This window comes from Orbicella faveolata, unplaced genomic scaffold (genome assembly GCF_042242905.1).
Source record: "Orbicella faveolata isolate gen_17 unplaced genomic scaffold, um_ofav_v1 contig_2, whole genome shotgun sequence".
Classification (NCBI taxonomy): domain Eukaryota; kingdom Metazoa; phylum Cnidaria; class Anthozoa; order Scleractinia; family Merulinidae; genus Orbicella; species Orbicella faveolata.
The window spans coordinates 2853315-2866746 of record NW_028301547.1 but is presented as its reverse complement, the minus strand read 5'-3'; the positions used below and the strand labels follow the sequence as shown (position 1 = coordinate 2866746).

At 39.2% G+C, this 13432-nt stretch overlaps 3 protein-coding genes across 5 annotated transcripts in view; all 3 read left to right on the top strand.

Moving 5' to 3' along the window:
• Positions 1–347: 347 nt before the first annotated feature.
• On the top strand, positions 348–4031 carry LOC110058258 (uncharacterized). 2 transcript variants are annotated; one of them, XM_020764874.2, is made up of 5 exons: positions 348–479; positions 1301–1357; positions 1460–1613; positions 2286–3046; positions 3753–4031. In XM_020764874.2, exons 1-5 carry the CDS (start codon positions 363–365, stop codon positions 3927–3929), a joined length of 1266 nt encoding a protein of 421 aa, XP_020620533.2. In that variant the 5' UTR covers positions 348–362; the 3' UTR covers positions 3930–4031. The 2 variants fall into 2 exon arrangements, with proteins under 2 accessions (XP_020620533.2, XP_089144916.1); XM_089288790.1 differs by having other exon boundaries at positions 449–522.
• Positions 4032–4169: 138 nt separating this feature from the next.
• On the top strand, positions 4170–9557 carry LOC110058256 (uncharacterized). Of its 2 annotated transcripts, XM_089288789.1 has the most exons (2): positions 4170–6725; positions 8713–9557. In XM_089288789.1, the coding sequence occupies exons 1-2, from the start codon at positions 5055–5057 to the stop codon at positions 8734–8736; spliced, it is 1695 nt and encodes a 564-aa protein (XP_089144915.1). In that variant the 5' UTR covers positions 4170–5054; the 3' UTR covers positions 8737–9557. The 2 variants fall into 2 exon arrangements, with proteins under 2 accessions (XP_089144915.1, XP_020620530.2); XM_020764871.2 differs by lacking the exon at positions 8713–9557 and having other exon boundaries at positions 4170–8333.
• LOC110058236 (doublecortin domain-containing protein 1-like) overlaps positions 9506–13432 on the top strand; it is a 24844-nt gene continuing 20917 nt past the window's right edge. The window contains exons 1-6 of the mRNA XM_020764834.2: positions 9506–9648; positions 10270–10509; positions 10822–10871; positions 10997–11127; positions 11766–11928; positions 12345–12544. Coding sequence (XP_020620493.2) covers positions 9506–9648; positions 10270–10509; positions 10822–10871; positions 10997–11127; positions 11766–11928; positions 12345–12544 — 927 coding nt within the window. The remainder of the gene's footprint in view (positions 9649–10269; positions 10510–10821; positions 10872–10996; positions 11128–11765; positions 11929–12344; positions 12545–13432) is intronic.

Below are 13432 nucleotides of genomic sequence, written 5' to 3'. Positions count from 1 at the left end.
TATAGTCCAAGAGACTATGGGGGGTTGGGCTTATCGTACGGCTTCTTTTGCGTCTACGATTTTAGCTGGATTATTCCGTCTTGCGGTCTTTAATTGACTTCACATAGTAAATCCCTTTTTTACGGCATTTTCTTTTTCTGGCATGCAATTTTGACCACTTGACTAATGTATACTATAATTATACTATAATTTACACGCAGTCTACACGCAATACGTTTTCCATTTAAAAAGTGTTTTCTATTTGCAAGTTTTACTACACATTGTAATTTTGAATTGCCTTGATATCTGTTGCACCAGCTAGCGCGCGCTGGTCAACCAATCATCCAAAAACCTTTATGAAGGGGGGCTGGCAACGAGCAACAATGGACAGTATCTGCTTTCGAGCCGAAAACAGTGGTCAGCGTAAAGTTTATGGTTCGCTTTGGTCTTTGTGTAAAGCGTGCACCACGTGGAAAATAGCAAAGATTGGTTGTTCTAAGGTGAGAGTTTTACATGGACCGAGTTGTGGTTGGTTAATTTATGGTACAAATTTGTCCTTAATTGTTTTTTGTATCAAATTTAGGTAGTGACTTAGTGCAATAGAATACGTTACCTACGATGATTTAGGTTTAGAACTCACAGTTGAACTGTTCAGTGATCATAAACGACCATAAGCTGTAAGCTAATTCAGTGTGTAAATATTTTTACATGTTTCTTAGCTCAGTAAGCTCATTTGCCGAGGGATGATGCTGTTACAGATCATGACTGTTCAATCTGAAATTATCCCTCTTTAATTTGAAACTCGAAAATTCTGTTGGCGTGTAATCCGCTGTAATGCGCCTGTAATGATCATAAAACTAAGAGAAAACTTGCACCATGCCAGACATGCACATTTTATTAAACTCTGACCCAACTCAATAATAGCTTACAGTTGGTTTGCATTGCCGAGAGATTCAATTGACAAAGAGTCTGGCAGCCATGTTGAATGACAGGAACAAAAAAGGCTTTTTAGAATTCTGTTGTAACTGGCCATTCAACATGGCAGTGATGATGTCAATTGCAAATGATCTGTTCAGCATTGGTCAGTGTTCTCATAGGCTGCCATCCTTTTCTGTCAGAATCATGACCTTGAGGTAGAGAACTGCCTTATCCTCTTTCATCCCTTGTGAGAAAATTGATGTAACACACGCTTCTTACCATTTCCATGCAAACTCATCACTTGAGAAAAATCTGGGATGGGATGGACTTGAAAGTTGGGTTGAGAGAACTCGAAAAGTTTCAGCATGAGCATGTCAACAATAACATTTGTTTTTGTTTCTAGAAAATTATAGAAATGAGACAAAGAAAAGCAGAAAAAAGTAATGGGAAACATATCCAGGTAAAAATGACCAAAATAATACGTTCAAGTATTTGTTTTACTGACTATTTAAAAATATAATCTTACTAATGAGAATGGCTCTTACTTTTCTTTTAAATACAGCCAACCACTCCAGTTGAAAAAGAAGTTTCTGATAAACAGATACAGACAAGCAGCAGTTGGTGGGGTTTGCTGAAGTATTCCTTGGTGCTTTTAATTCCTGGTTTTCTCAATCATGCTGCATTGTTCAGGGAGGGAGAGGTGCTAAGACCACCTGGTCAGTATTGTGTGGTGCCAGAAAATATCCATACCTATCGCAAGGAGGGCTATTTGAAATTTCAAGGGAGAGGAGAGTCTTAAGGAGCTCAGTCACAGCATTTTGAACTATTTTTGGCCATGTGCAAAATTACCTTTAAATTGAAGGAAACCTGAAAATAATAGTTTATTGAAAAAGAAATACACCACAGAAATGCCATTAAACCCTAAAGGAACAAGGGTGGCTAAGGATGGAGAAAATTGACATGGATTATAAACGACAAACTTGAAAAAATGTAGGCCAAACTTTTCAACTTAGCATGTGCAAACCTTGATGTAGTTCCCCTATGGGACAAAATCTTGAAAGGAAAGTATGAGCCAAAACCAGAATTTCCAAAGGGGTTGGGTGGAGGGGAGGGGGAGAAGAGGGTTTCAAACTAAAAAACCCTCTGTGGGTGGGGATGGATATTTTCTGGCACATTACACATTGAAATCTTTAAGCTTTGACATCATTACCTCAGATTGGTAAAAATTCTGGGAAAAAGAAATTCTTCAATGTCAGAGAGCAGGCAATGGATTCAGAATCTAGAAGTTTCTTTGTAAAGTCAGCAAGTGTTTTATTTTTATTAGACAAATACACGGTTCTGTGAAACTTGGCTTAGTCAAGTGATTAAAGTTGATTCTTTCTTTCCAGGGGAATTGTATGATATTGGTTGGAAACAGAAGTTGTTCATGGGTTGCTCAGGGCGTGGTCCACCCACAATAATTCTAGATGCGCCAACAGGCAAATCATCTGATGCTTGGGCACTGATTGCACCTCAGATTTCCAAGGTGGCCAGAGTATGTGTTTATGATAGAGCAGGACTAGGCTTCAGTGACAGGCCTTTTGTGAATTGGTCAGACCCAGAACAGTCAAAACGAGGCAAGTTATCAACGAGCGAGAGAATGGTTGAGGATTTTCACCGACTCTTCACTTTAAGCTCTGATCAGCCAAAACCTTTCATACTTGTTGGAGCTGAGCTGGGGGCAGTAAATGCAAGATTTTACACTCAGATGTTTGAAAGCGATGTTTCAAGTCTTGTGTTGATTAATCCCCTTGTGGAAGGAATGTTTGGTGATGAATGGACAAAGCTATGGTATGAGCGTTATGTGTCTACTCAACAAGCATTGCAGTTTTCTGCTGCCATTGGCATCACAAGGATAGCTCTAATGCTTGGTTTCATGAAGGTGCCAATGCAACACAAGTTGTTGCCATTTAATGTCACAACAAGACAGAAATATCTTTTATGTAAACCTGGTCACCTCAGTGCAGGAGTTGATGAATTTTTCTTTGCAAATGAAAGCTTAGCTCAAATGAGAATGGTACGGAAACTGAAACCATTTCCTCAGTCAGCTGACGTGTCAATCATTAGCAATTCTTTTTATGATGATGAGCTGGACAGACAGTTCGACCAGGTAAGAATATTAGAACTTCATTGGTGTCATATCATTACAGTGCAAATAGTTCTAGCATTCCTCTCACTAGAGTAAGAAATGAAGTTCGTAGCTGTTTTCATTTTCAATACTTCTCCCCTTCAGATGAAGAGTTCAAAATTCAGACTTGATACCTGACTTCACATGCTAGGCACAAACAGGTTTCCCAACAGTTTTTAAAAACTAATATTATGATTAGACGCTATCTGGTGTTGAAATCTCAGTAGTCACCTAGATGACATTTCACTGCTTTGTTTTGCTTCAGGAACCTTACATGTGCAACTGCAGGTATCATTAAGTCATTTTTCAATTCCAGCACTTAGCAAAGTCCCATTTTGACTGTATTTTTTTTGTCTTTAAAGTTTGATTTTTGGACCCTTGGTTATCACATGGTGCTAGTCAAACATGCTTATAAGAGTTGTCACCTGATGTAATAGATGGTTTTAAGAAAGAAAGGTTATAATCAACTGCATCTATGCCAACTCTCCCGGATTATCTGGAGATTGCAAGATTAGTTAACCATTAGATTGAAAGCAGGGATTAGTTAGGAATCCAAGCATACTTCATTCGGGTTTGTCCTCTGATTGCCATACTGGCCGCCGCATCGTCAAGTTGGCTCACTGGGCCCATATTGCTGTACTTTTCAATTTGTTTTTTAATGATAATTTCTCTTCCTTCATGCCATCAGGTGTGGTCCACAGCTCAGGAACAGATTTCAAGTGTATTGCATCCAGGGAGTGAACGAATAAATCTGTCAGGAACTGCTCAGTCAGCACTTTTACAATATTCAGAAACTATTGTGAATGTTATTAAAAGACATGTTGATAAATGGAAGCAAAAACAGGTCAAATCTAAAAGCCATTGAATGAACTAAACTTCACAATATTTAGGAGTTTTTTAAAATATTTCATTGGTGTTAAAGTGGCAGATCAAGTATGACTGAATAATAAAATCAAATTTTGTGTCATGCCAACTCATCACCTTTGCAGGCTTAGCCTGTTCCAGGCATTCAGATAATGGTGAGTGGTATGTGAAGAATAGTGACAGGAAAAAGAAATGAAGTGATGCTTTTTGTTCTATATGCTATTTTTTGGGCTTCTCCCTGTTATCTGAGTGCCTAGAACATGCTTGAAGGGAGGTGTGGAAAAAACCATAAGTGTTTGCATTTCGCACGTAGTAACGGGAGCGAATAAGAGGCGGCTGTATTCACTGGCTTCTTTTGATCTCATGCCAGATTTTCCTTTTTTTGCAAAAGGATTAGAGACTGCCTTGTACTGGACCTCTATATATTGTATGGAGTTGAGTGTTTTGACAAGTTTGTCAAAGGAGTTGTGTCACTTTATTTTTAAAGTCATTTTTCTCAAGTACAAAGTTCGTTTCAAAAATGAATTAACAACAGCTTTCTAAGGTAGAAAAAAATACCAAAGGAGAAATAAATGTTGAAGGAAAAATATACAAGGATATGGTTATGACTGAAGAAAAGATAAAGTTGAATAATGAATGATGAACTTGGAACACTTGGCCAATTTTTTCAAGATGTGCTGGCTGCAGCAAAGATAGTCAACATATAGACCCTTTGCAAAAATTGCTGAGTATATTTCATTCTTTCAAAATGAAATAAGGTGAAAGTTGCAAAATGTTATGTGCCCCTTGGCATGAAAAGTAGAAGTTCAAATTTGGTAAGCCACAAATTTTTCATCAGATTGAACTAGAGAGGTCACTATATGACTCTTACACTACGCGGCAGAGGTGAGGCGAATTACCGCTGACTGAGTAATCCTAGACCAGGAAGTAGAGGAAGCGAAAGAGTTCAGTATCCTATTATTTCTTGCCTGGGTAACAGTGACACATGTAGTTGGAGGCACGAAAGGTAGTGGTTTGCACTTTTCAAGCCTGTAGTGTAAGGCGGAAACTATTGGAAAGACCAGCGGGACGCGAAGATCGGAAGGGAAAGTCACAGCTTTTTGTTGCTCGAATCTCTCGAGTAGCCATGGAACAAACCAAGTCAATAGCAGTACCTACACAAAGCGCTGTCTGGATAAATGGAGCTCTGGAGGCAGTTATGAAATATATACTGAATTCAACAGAGACACAACATAATCACAGGTTGTACCTTAATTCTTTGAAGCGTTACAAGACTTTTCAGGAAGAATTGGAAAGTAAAAGCGGTAGAGGTGTGCAACTTTTGATGTCTGGTAGTGTTGCAGAAAATTTATTTGCCATCCATTGGGTCTATAAGGATGGTAGAAGGGAGGCAAACAACGATATTGATGTTATGCTTGTTGATTGCTCAATAACAGTTCTAGAAAGCGGTCAATTGGAAAGGTTAGACATTTCAGAAGTCATGGAGCTGGGAAGAAACCTTGACATGAGAGAACATACTCCAATGAGGTCACAGCCTTTCAAAGTCAAAGCAGACTGCAGTTTGCATAAAGGTCAATCCACTGAATCGAAATCTTTAGGTAACCTTTTACCTGCAGCAGAATATAAGGGAGAAGGAGAAGAAATGACCATCAAGGGTAAATCTAAGCAGGGAAAGAAAGAGGTCTTTCTAGTGCCAACTGACCATCCTGGGTATGTCTGGCTGAGTGAGCTTGATGAAGAAGGAAACACAACATTTATGACAACAGTGAGCTTCAAAGGGTTTTGGTCTGAGGTTGTTAATAAGACTGCTCTTTACTCCTTGGTGAGTGGTCCCCAGCTTCCTCCCGGAGGTGTTGCTGTAAGCGGACCAGCGTTGAGCAGATGTGATCGACCTGGAAGTAGGAATAACTATGCTCATGATTACGTTCCATGCTTGCATTGTGCTAAATGGACAAGTTTGGCAGAGGGATGGGCTGTAAGAAAACGCCCTGTTGATTGGCCGAAACGAGGGTTAATTTCAGAGATTATGAGTGAGGGCTGCCATATTGTTCCTGTTTCTCATCATCAAAATGGTGACAGTCTACTTCAAACTGAGTGGCGGCTCTCCTTCTCTAATGCAGAGAAGAAGCTTGTAGATTCACTGACAATTGAGCAATGTCAAAGCTACATCATGGCAAAGTTGGTCATGAAACAAGTTATTCAAGAAATAAAGGACAATCACCAAGAACCATCTGTGGAGAAAACTCCATCTTCCTATCACTTGAAGACAATCTTTTTGTGGAAGTGTGAAGAAAAGCCTTTGGAGGACTGGAACAACCTCCTTGAATCTGTGGTTGATTTGCTGAGTGCTCTGGTTGATCATTTACGGAAGGGAAGCATTCCACAGTACTTCATCCCAGAGAACAACTTGATTCGCAACATTCGGGAAAATGTTCTCGTTTCTGTGGCGGATGGAATCACAGCAGCCTTAGCTGACCTTCCCATGATATTGCATTGTGTTTTCCTCACAGCCTACAATACTCAGCTAGACTATGATGAGGGCATTAGCCCAATCTTAAGACTCGTGGATTGCCAGTTGAAGATCTTTCGTGAGACTGGTATGGCTGGAGATAAGTTATATCTGTACTTTATCATAAACTATCTTATTGATTCTTTGTCTGCTGCAACTGTTGGAACTTCAGATGAATCACAGCCTCTAGAAGACCACAGATACATCTTGAATATTTATCATTTGTGTCACAGTAAAGCAGGAAGTGTTTTAGCACTACCAATGCTACCAGTTTTGGGTGCAGCAGAGGTACACACAATTATGATTCTTCTGTTTAAGTACTTGTTGAGTTTGTTACAAGATGCACACATCCTTGTTGTTTTACAAACTGATGTGTTTGCCTTTATGACAAGAATTTTTACAAAAAATCTTGTTTCATTGTCTGTCAAAGAACAAGTGTTTACAGAGTGTTGTGAGGCAAGCCTTTGCATGTATCAGTCTGTTTGTGAACACCTTGGCATTGCCCAAGATTCTAATCTTTCATCCCGTGAAGAATTAGGCACACTCAGTGGCATCGACTTTATTTTCTATAAGAGTGCTGAGATGGCTGGAAGGGATTGCTTTAAGTTTGCTGCCAACCGATTCAAGAACTTTCAACAAAGTGGCAGATTGAACACAGTGAAGAGCTTGAGCTGGTAGAGACCAGGAGGGGGAAGGGTACTCAACAAAGTATTTTACGGGGAGGTCCAACCCCTTACCCTTTTATATAACATATTGACAGAAAAAGTATCCCTTTTGTATACCTTTTATTGAAAAAAAAAGTACCCTTTTCACATACCTACTTAAGAACACTGAAACTGCTGCTTTAAATGAAAAGGCCCTTTTAAATACCTAAATGACAGATTTCCCTACCCTTTCATATACCTCAGATTGTAAAATCCCTACCCTTTTAAATGCCTGAAGCCTGGAAAAGGTACCCCTTTTTGGCAGAACCTCCCAGTATAGGCCACATTTATAGGTAGTATCCCCCCTGGGGGGAGGGGTACATAAGTCTTTGATTCATTGCAGGTTGAGTGTGGGAGTCTACATATACACTGGACCACACATGTTGGGTGTTTAATGAAACCAACAGTTTTTAATAATATTATTAATAATTACAAAGAGGGTTACTGTCTTTATTTCTGAACTGCATGGGAACATGGAATCTCAGAGATGTCTTTCCAAAATCAGTGATGAACATTTCTTAATGAGATATAGCACACAAATGATCTAAAGCTCTCTGCTTTTTTGTTTTCACAACTGAAGTTTGAGTTGAACAAGTCTTGAGAGACTTAAAAAGTGGTCACGTCAATCTTGTTTGAGCAAGAGGTTCACAGAATATTCAAATGTATTTATATAACTGACAAAATCAGTTCATCTCATATGCATTTGTCAGTATTTTCTTGGTCATAATTATACAAACGCGTTTTCAAATATATATATTGAATATTGATAAAAATGCGCTCACTCAGTCCAGTGAAATGAAGTCACCAATTAACAAGGCATTTAATGTAAATAAACTTGTTGAAAACTACTTACTGGTCCCTTAAATGCACCAGTATTTTCTTTATGGTTAAACACTTTTCACTTGTCAAAATTCCCTGAATATATTTCCCTCGCTTTTCTCTGATAACAATGAAATATCCTGGACTAAATTAGGACGAAAAGTCAGAGACATTATAGTAACCTCAAACCTCCACTTACAGCCTTCCTTTCCATCAATTAATATTTTGACCTATGGAGTTTTAATAGTTTCTGCCTTCTTTGTTAAGGAAGTTAACTTTACACCATCATCATTGAGATCATACAGTGACCTGAAACGTTTCCTCTGGTCTTCATGCAATGGTATTTTACAATAAAAAATATATGTCAACTTTCTCCAAAAATGTCATTTTTCCCAGACTCGTGAATTAATAAAATTCCCAGACTTTTCTCTGACCTTGAAGAATTTTGTTTCCTGACCATTTCCAGCCCTGTGGCAACCATCTTTAATAGCACAGAAGTAGGGTAAAAGGGCTTCCCAGGGGTTTTGGGGAACAAGGGAACATGATAATTTCCTGGGGGGGGGGGGGGGGGAATCTCATATAAAAAGAACAGGATGCTTCTCAGAAATTTTGAAAAGAACCCCCAAGAGTTACATGTACCAAGATCTTGTTCCTTGGGCATGGCTTGAAATGTTTTTCACTTCAAGTCGAGGTACCAATTCTAAAGCAACACATTACTTACTGTCATATTTTTTGGTTCAATACCCTAAAAGGTATTGCACAAGCTCCCGCAGTGAATCTTTTGAGGCTGAACAACCTCAGAGGTACCAAAACCACTCTTTTAACCCGTAAAAGGTACGAGGATACTTTTAATCATTACTTGTATTTTTAAATTTATATCTTGTACTTTTTAAATTTTATCTTGTATTTTTAAATTATCACAATGTCTTGTATCTTTAATTATTATATTTTTAGTCCAGGGCCCCTCTGCATATCAGCCTCGTCGCTGAATGGGCCACCATGGCTAAATAAAGTTTACCTTTACCTTTACCTTTACCTAAAATTTACGAGGAACAGCCCTGCCCTTTTCATATGGGAGTCCCAGAACAAGGATTATCTCTAAAGGGAACTTTGACGAAAGGTTTTAGAACAATGGAATTCATTGATTGGGAACAAGGGAGAAAAGGTGAAATCTTTAGGGATCAGGGGAACACGCTATCGCCGCCCCCCACAGAGTCCCCAAAGGGGCGCCCATTTGAGCTTCGAAAATTTTCCCGCCGAAATAACATTGAAATTTGTCAGCGGCGTTGCAAGATAATGTGACGTCATTCGTAGCAACGCGAACGCCATCTTGAAAAATGTAAATTTTGCAACAATGTAATTTGTAAACTGTGCCGAAAAAGAGGCGGATTTTGGTAGCCGAGGTACAAAGGTTTGACAAGGAGTTGATTAGGTAGCTACCTGTTAATTACAGGTTGGGTTTGTTCAGCTGCCATGAACTTAACGCGAGCAAAGTACGTAAGTTGACATAAGCTGATGTTTGCTTGAATCTCCACTCAAATCAAAATGTCTTCAAAATCAAGAGCAAGTAAGGGGAAAGCGTCTGTGTATTTTAAAAGAGGGATGAGCGAAGAAATTAGCTATGAAGACGTATTGCTTGCTCAGTACATGGATGAAATCCAGAAGGCTCCTCCAGTTCGGAAAGAAAGGTAGGGCAAGATCAGGTGATTAAGTAAACAAAAAACGTTTGTGAAATTTTTTTTTTCTCGTATAGATTGGTGAACTTAAGCTTTATAAATTGTTTTACAAAGCGATACCTGGTCCTCGGCACTGAATGAAATGGAGTCTAGCACATGTACGGATGGGTTTTCAAGAGTTTAACAGAAAAAATGATAAAAATTGTGCACACCTATTGAACTATAGGAACTGGAGATTTTTCCACAATGAACAAAAGAAACAATGGGTCTGGGTTGAAACCTGGAGATTTTACTGCAAGCACATATGGACATACCTACTGTCACAAATCGAAAAAGTATCTGCTCCTAAAAACTGTACTAAACTGATGTGAGTATGTGCACCTTGGGAACATTGCCTGCACCCCCCTCCCCCTGCAGAGTATGGCAGAACTGACCAGAACTGCATCATAGAATTAAATTGAATGAAAAGTAATATTGCTCTGGCTCAATTTGACTAGGACTATTCATAATTTGACTAAGACTATTCTCATTGTCTGTATTCTTGACTTTTTGCTGACGAAAGATTGTGTAGCAAGTTCTCTCTGCCACAAATTATTGATCAATTACAGTTAAGAGGTGTGTTGTATTTTTAAGGGAAGCATGGTTATCTCCCTACGCTGTTTCAACACACACAAACAGCAATGCTCAGATGAAGAGACCCAAGTCTGCCATTTTATCCCAGAAAGGAAGGTCTAAGAGAAACACTGATCCCCCGAACTGGGAAAGCATGCCTCGAACTGTGATTGGCTGGGCTGACAAGACAGACTGGGCTGTGGCTGAGCAACTTCCAAAGCAGCGTACACGTCCAGTGTCAGCTCCTGCAGCCAGAAACAGGTGGGTAGGACAAATCATGCAATTTTGTAAGCTTAGAAGGTTACAGCTCCTAGATTTGTTACTTTGTTTCTTCTTTTGCACCTTTACACATTCTTTCATTTGTTACTTGTTCATTCGTTCGTGAATTTGTTCATTCCTTCACTCCTTCTTTCCTTTCTTCATATATCCATTAGTCCATTAGCCACTTCCTCTATCAATCCGTTCATTAGAGGAGAGTAGCATGTCTTGAAGAGAAGCTTTTCTTAAATACAGTGAAATAAGAATGATATGACAAGAGTACTGAAAGTTCCTTCTACTTTTGTCTTAATTCAGATCAGGCTCACTCAGTTCTGGAACTTCATCATTTTCCAGAAATACCTCAGGTACATGTAACTTGCATCTGATTTATTATTTGTTCAATCTGGTTTACAATCTTAGCTGACAACTGCGTACAAGGTTTATTCTTATAGCATTAAGTATCATTTATGATTCTTTTGCTATTCCTTAGTCTCTAGTTCTGCAAGTGGAAAGAAAACCAAACCACTGTACAAGAAAAAGCCTTCACTTATCTGTGTCAGGGCTTTTCAGAATGGAAACCGAGATAACTATGCAAGAATCACAGTCCCAGATCTTCAGCAGGTGCTTTATCTTAAAATATAATGCGTTAATGTCAAATTATTTATTAACCTAGACTGAAAATTTGTATAGGTAATTGTATGAATGCAAGTGTAATAAGGATTTACACTACAAGTGATATTTGAAAATTTGAAAGAATTTCCAAATATCATGAGTAGCGTAAATCCATAATCACACTGGAGTAATTTCTTAGTGATGTAAAAATGTGAAATTTTGAAATTTTAATATACATTCATGCAAATAGAAATTGATTTGTTTTTACCCATGTCGTAATATCAGCTGTATGTTGTTTGTGTTGTAGCTTATTCAGGGGAAAAAACAATCACTCCCCAGAGTTTGATGTCATGTTGATCTGAAGTTTTTTTGAACTACAACATGTGCATTTAGTTATATACAATGAAACGAAAATGGCAGTTCATTTACGCTCTCGCCTCGTGATAACCTTGTCATACTGTACATCACTCACTACTAAATAACAAACATATACAGCAGCTTGAACGTAATAAATTATGGTTTACTTGGCTGTAAATGATTACCACTGACCATTCTCATAGCAGCAATCATTCTATTATATTTACTTCCAGCCAAAAGGTAGGCAAAAATTCTAATGATTCTAACAGCAGGGTGTTTTCCCTAAACAGCTTCTTGATGCATGTACTGACAAACTGGGACTTGTGTCTGCTGCAAGGAAGGTCTTTCTGTCTGATGGCACTCAAGTTACACACCCCAGACAGCTTCCGAGGGAAGTTGATGTTTATGTGTCTTGTGGGGAGGCTTTCAGAGATCCTTTTGCAGCTATACGAGGTACTGATTATAAGCCTAGGGTAGATTAGTGGTTAAGAAACACAAAGCTTTGTTTATCTTACGTAGGCCAATATCCCCATGGAAGGTACTGAAGGTAATATCCCAAAAGGGATGTTGCAACAAAAAGGACCTTATATTAGAGCCAAATATAATGGTAACTTTATTTAGTTTTTCAAACTCCTGAAAAACAGGGGCAGATTTAGTGATAACTATTACTAGTATTAGATGTTAAAGATAAACATAGACAAACTGTCAGCTTAGTCAACTGTTAGCTTAGTTCTGAGTGCAGTGTGAGAGATATTAATGCACACCTTTCAGAGAGTTAAGCACAACTTCAGGATATTCATTTTTCAAATCCTGGTTATATTATTACATAATCAGTGATGTTGCGTCTTACATTTTCCTGTTAATAACAGATAGAGAAGAGCTGCGCAGATCTGCCTCTTGGACTCTCAGTGGTATTGTTCTTCCTGAGGACCGCTCCAGAGGTCGCACAAAGCCATCACTCTCCAAGAGGATGCAGTCATTAGTTGACAGTCAGAAGAGAAGAATACTGGTGTTCAGGAATGGCGAGAGCTCTGAAGGAGTGGAGATAGTGGCTGGGAGATTTGATGAGGTATAGAAAAATGTTTGGTGATTTCTGTGCCAGTAAACTGCTAGATTGTAGTTCTGCTCAATGCTAAGATCACAGAAAGTAAAAACTGTATACTGGAGCTTGCAGTAGAGCATTTCTTCCCTTCATTTCTTCCCCTTTTGGATGGGATCCTGGTCAGGCTTTAGCCAGATTTGAAAAGTGGCTGTCCAAAATGGGCAATTTATAAGGCAACATATGAAAAATAAAACAATTTTCGTTAGAAAGTGGCCATCCACAGGACAACTGGACACCCATCTGGTTAAAAGCCTGATCCTGGTGGATCACAAGTGACTTCTCCCCAACATTTAATTTGCCAAAGTGATGCCCATTTTCCACCTGGGTGGAGAGAGGTACTGTCAATGAGAGAAGTATGTTTCCAACACGATGACCTCTGCCAGGTCTTGAACTGAGGATGCTGATCCAGAGTCCAGAGCACTAATCATTAGGTGACCACATCTTCCATGTGGATTTCAGAAAAGAGGTTTACATTATGCTACACATTTCACACTGCCCACAGTTCAGACTTGCTACCTGAGTAGGTAAAGATAAAAGGTAAAGTCTGCCTATGAGCCAAGTGACCCATCAGGCCGGAGCTTATCCCGGTTTCTGTAGCATGAAGCAACTAGGAGTATTTCTACTCCCCCCTGGATGGGATGCTTGTCCATCACAGGGTTACCCCCAGCATTAACTTCGCCCGTACCCATTTATTCGCCAGGGTGGAGAGTGGCACTGTGAGAGTAAAGTGTCTTGCCCAAGAACACAACACAATGTCCCTGGTCAGGGTTTGAATCCGGACTGGAGACGAGTGCACTAATCACAAGGCCACTGTGTTACTTATTCCTAGTCTGAGTAATAAGGGTGAAGGGGAGA